Source organism: Fulmarus glacialis, unplaced genomic scaffold, assembly GCF_000690835.1.
Source record: "Fulmarus glacialis isolate BGI_N327 unplaced genomic scaffold, ASM69083v1 scaffold33756, whole genome shotgun sequence".
NCBI lineage: Eukaryota > Metazoa > Chordata > Aves > Procellariiformes > Procellariidae > Fulmarus > Fulmarus glacialis.
The window spans coordinates 7,228-9,272 of NW_009218054.1; the positions used below are offsets into that span (position 1 = coordinate 7,228).

At 56.1% G+C, this 2,045-nt stretch overlaps 1 protein-coding gene across 1 annotated transcript in view; it reads left to right on the top strand.

The window, feature by feature from the left end:
- Positions 1-1,575, top strand: part of LOC104078326 (calcium/calmodulin-dependent protein kinase type II subunit alpha) — a gene marked incomplete at its 3' end in the record, with an annotated part of 7,723 nt that extends 6,148 nt beyond the window's left edge. Inside the window, exons 9-10 of the mRNA XM_009579926.1 lie at positions 78-161; positions 1,533-1,575. Of these exons, the coding sequence (XP_009578221.1) occupies positions 78-161; positions 1,533-1,575 (127 nt within the window). The remainder of the gene's footprint in view (positions 1-77; positions 162-1,532) is intronic.
- Between the last annotated feature and the right edge of the window lie 470 nt (positions 1,576-2,045).

The window sequence follows — 2,045 nt, forward strand, 5'->3', positions numbered from 1 at the left end:
GCGTGCGTGTGAGAGTGGGGCCAGGGGAGCCCCTTTCCCCTCGGCGCCTGCTCTGAGCCAGGTCTCTCTCCTCCCAGCACCGTGCTACCGTGGCGTCATGCATGCACAGGCAGGAGACGGTGGATTGTCTGAAGAAGTTCAATGCCCGGAGGAAGCTGAAGGTAACTCTCATAATCTCCAAGCTGGCTGCAAAATGCATGATAAGGTCATTGGGGAGTTTGTTCCCTGAGTGGGAGAGGACAGGGTGGTGTCTCTGGGTCAGCGGTACGGGGGTGATGGACATTTGGGGATCCCCATTGTGAAGAAGGCAAAAGAGGCCAAGTGGAGTGGTGGCTGCGTCTGGCTGGGGTTCCCAAGTGCTTAGAGGAAAGCCATGGTGAAGGAAAGCATTGAGTCACACAGCTGCCCTGGACATTGGGGTAAGGACTTTCCCACTGGAGTCAGTGTAAAGAAAGCTCCTCTTTGGGGCAGGACGTGAATCTGAGAGGCACAGTGAGACCCCTTTGCCTGCTGACCAAACCACGTTGCAGCCAAGGAACAAAGTCATCCACAGACAGGCAAAAAGCTCTGGCTCACCCACACCAGCAGCCCCGCAAGCTTTCCCTTCTTGGATGCTGCCATGTGCCGCAGCCTGTACCCCCTCTGAAGTCACCATCTCCCCAGGCTTTACCATTGGGCTGGAGCACCTCCCTGAAGCACCCATCTCCCAGGTGCTGCTCAGCCCCAGCTGGCAGCGTGGTGCTGGGAACAGGCTCTGGAAATTGCAGTGCCTCCTCCAGAGCCAGGACGGCGCTGATCTGTGCCGCAGTCAGAGCCATCAGCGCTCCCGGCCTGAACACGATGTGGCACAGAGCAGTACCGCTGCAGTCTATTAACAAGATTGTCAAGAAAAGAAACTGGCTATAAACTATTATTACTTTTCAGTTAGATAAGTAATCAAATTAGTTCAGGCATACACTTCAAAATAGTAATCCATTACTGTATGCAATTAGTCCAAAGTAATCTCATTATATGCTGAGCAACTAGTTAGTAGAGTCAGCTGGAAAAGAAGAAACATTTTTATGAATGTTATTTTGCAGTGGTAATCTTTGCGTGGCTCCCATGAAAAATTCCTGCCCTGCTGCTCGTAGCTGGCATGACTTTAATTGCAATTAAATCCAGTTCCACTCCCGGTGGCTCCCCTCACCGCCAGCTGCCAGCCCTGGTCAGCGGAGTTGTGCTACATCTAGGGCAGGGTAGAGCGAGACTGAAATGCACCCCAGGGATATTTAATATCCCTTTAATCTTGGAGGGAAAGCAGTTTCGGAGAATGCAACCCAACGCCCTGGCGCTGGGGATACGGAGTCGGGTACCGAGGACTGCCTTTGATGACAGGAAGAGAATATCAGCCTGTGGGCCAGTTTCCTTCCAGCGAGGTGGCCAGTGGACAGGTGACGCACAGGGCTTTCCTCCCCCAGGGCTGGGGGGAGCGGCAGGGGTGCGGGGGGCCGGGGCCCAGCACGCCCTTTCCTTCTGCCTTCTGTGTCTTTCAGGGAGCCATCCTCACCACCATGCTGGCCACCAGGAACTTCTCCGGTAGGTGCCATCTCCAGGGCTCGTCTCCTCGTCTTACAGGGTGCCCAGGGCAAACCCGCAGGGTCCCTGGAGAGCCGGCTTTGCCTTGGGTGTTACAGGGGTGCTGAGGTTGCAGCCTGGTGCCTTTGGGGATGTGTGGCATTGGGTGGTGGTCCAGGCCAGGTCACCTGGTACCTCCAGGCTGGCTGCTGGCTTAGGATGCAAGAGAAAAGGTGTCTGGCTGAGGCACAGCAGTCCCCAGAGGTTTAGCTTTTTGGGGTTTGTATGTGCCCACCCATCTGGCTTGTGCCGGGGTGGGGATGCGGGTGTTCGGGGCAGCCAGGGCTCAAGGCAGCCGGTTTTGTGTCCTCCTGGAGATGTTTGTGGCTCAAGGAGAACATCCTCTGCACAGGGAAAGTGTCAGAAAGGTCCCCGGGTGCCACTGCAGCCAGATGGCAGCAGGGTCCCTTGGGTCCCTCCCCGGGCAGGAG